This window comes from Buceros rhinoceros, unplaced genomic scaffold (genome assembly GCF_000710305.1).
Source record: "Buceros rhinoceros silvestris isolate BGI_N320 unplaced genomic scaffold, ASM71030v1 scaffold36411, whole genome shotgun sequence".
In the NCBI taxonomy this organism is placed as follows: domain Eukaryota; kingdom Metazoa; phylum Chordata; class Aves; order Bucerotiformes; family Bucerotidae; genus Buceros; species Buceros rhinoceros.
This window is the reverse complement of record NW_010393093.1, coordinates 2,298-2,686: the sequence shown is the minus strand read 5'-3', so window position 1 is coordinate 2,686 and position 389 is coordinate 2,298. Positions and strand designations below refer to the sequence as shown.

Here is a 389-nt window from a genome sequence, read left to right as displayed (position 1 = left end):
CGACCCCGGCCGGCGGTGGCGGTGCCAGGGCAACGGGACCTGTGCCCACCAGTTCTTCCTGGGCACTGTGGCTGGCAGCCTTGCTTCCACCCAGGCCTCCTGGAAAGTCTTTGAGGTCACCAGCCTGCTCCGGTCCTGGCTCCACCAAGACGTGACCCCTGGCCACCACAGTCCCCTGGGAAGGGCGACCCCGGCCGGCGGTGGCGGTGCCAGGGCAACGGGACCTGTGCCCACCAGTTCTTCCTGGGCACTGTGGCTGGCAGCCTTGCTTCCACCCAGGCCTCCTGGAAAGTCTTTGAGGTCACCAGCCTGCTCCGGTCCTGGCTCCACCAAGACGTGACCCCTGGCCACCACAGTCCCCTGGGAAGGGAGCAGTGGGATGCGAGTGG

General features: G+C 67.9%; 1 protein-coding gene across 1 annotated transcript in view; it reads left to right on the top strand.

The window, feature by feature from the left end:
* Positions 1 to 171: 171 nt before the first annotated feature.
* Positions 172 to 389, top strand: part of NODAL (nodal growth differentiation factor) — a gene marked incomplete at both ends in the record, with an annotated part of 988 nt that continues 770 nt past the window's right edge. The window contains one exon of the mRNA XM_010144746.1: positions 172 to 385. Coding sequence (XP_010143048.1) covers positions 172 to 385 — 214 coding nt within the window. The remainder of the gene's footprint in view (positions 386 to 389) is intronic.